At 47.6% G+C, this 618-nt stretch overlaps 1 protein-coding gene across 1 annotated transcript in view; it reads left to right on the forward strand.

Moving 5' to 3' along the window:
* The first annotated feature begins 536 nt into the window (after positions 1-536).
* NAGPA (N-acetylglucosamine-1-phosphodiester alpha-N-acetylglucosaminidase) overlaps positions 537-618 on the forward strand; it is a 17,291-nt gene continuing 17,209 nt past the window's right edge. The window contains exon 1 of the mRNA XM_011978493.1: positions 537-614. Coding sequence (XP_011833883.1) covers positions 537-614 — 78 coding nt within the window. The remainder of the gene's footprint in view (positions 615-618) is intronic.

Raw genomic sequence — 618 nt, forward strand, 5'->3', positions numbered from 1 at the left:
AGAGATCAAAGTGACATGACAACTAAAAGCAACTCCTGGATTACAGGGTCAGGGGCAGCCAAAAAGGAAACAAATAAAGAAGAAAACAAAAAAGACATTAGAGGGACAATTGAAGGTTAGCTGTGGCTAAGATCACCGAACTGTGTCAGTGGGGGTTGTCCTAATGAGATTTGCCCTGGGGTTAAAAAAAAGCCCTTGTTCTTAGGAGATGCATAGTGAGGTATGGGGTAAAGGATTATGATGTCTGCAATTTGGTTCCAATTGGTTCAGGAAAAAAAAAAACGAAGTACAAAAGATTGCGTAAATCAGGCAAGCCTAAACAACTGCTAAACAAGAATAAAAGTTCTACAAGAGTTCTTTATGCTCCCCTAGTAACTTCCTGTAGATTTGAGATAACATGGAGATAAAAAGTTACCATCACTAGCACCGGCCGACCCCCCGGAAGAGCACAGGTAATTTAGTCCAAGCTAAAAGCGGCCCGCCCGGGACTTGAGTCACGTGAGGCCAGCCCACGTGACCCGAGGCCCCGGTCAAACATGGCGGCCTCCACGGGTCGTTGGCTTCTCCTCCGGCTTGCGCTACTCGGCTTCCTCTGGGAAGCGTCCGGCGGCCTCGACT

The sequence above is a fragment of the Mandrillus leucophaeus genome, unplaced genomic scaffold (assembly GCF_000951045.1).
Source record: "Mandrillus leucophaeus isolate KB7577 unplaced genomic scaffold, Mleu.le_1.0 Scaffold195, whole genome shotgun sequence".
Lineage (NCBI taxonomy): Eukaryota > Metazoa > Chordata > Mammalia > Primates > Cercopithecidae > Mandrillus > Mandrillus leucophaeus.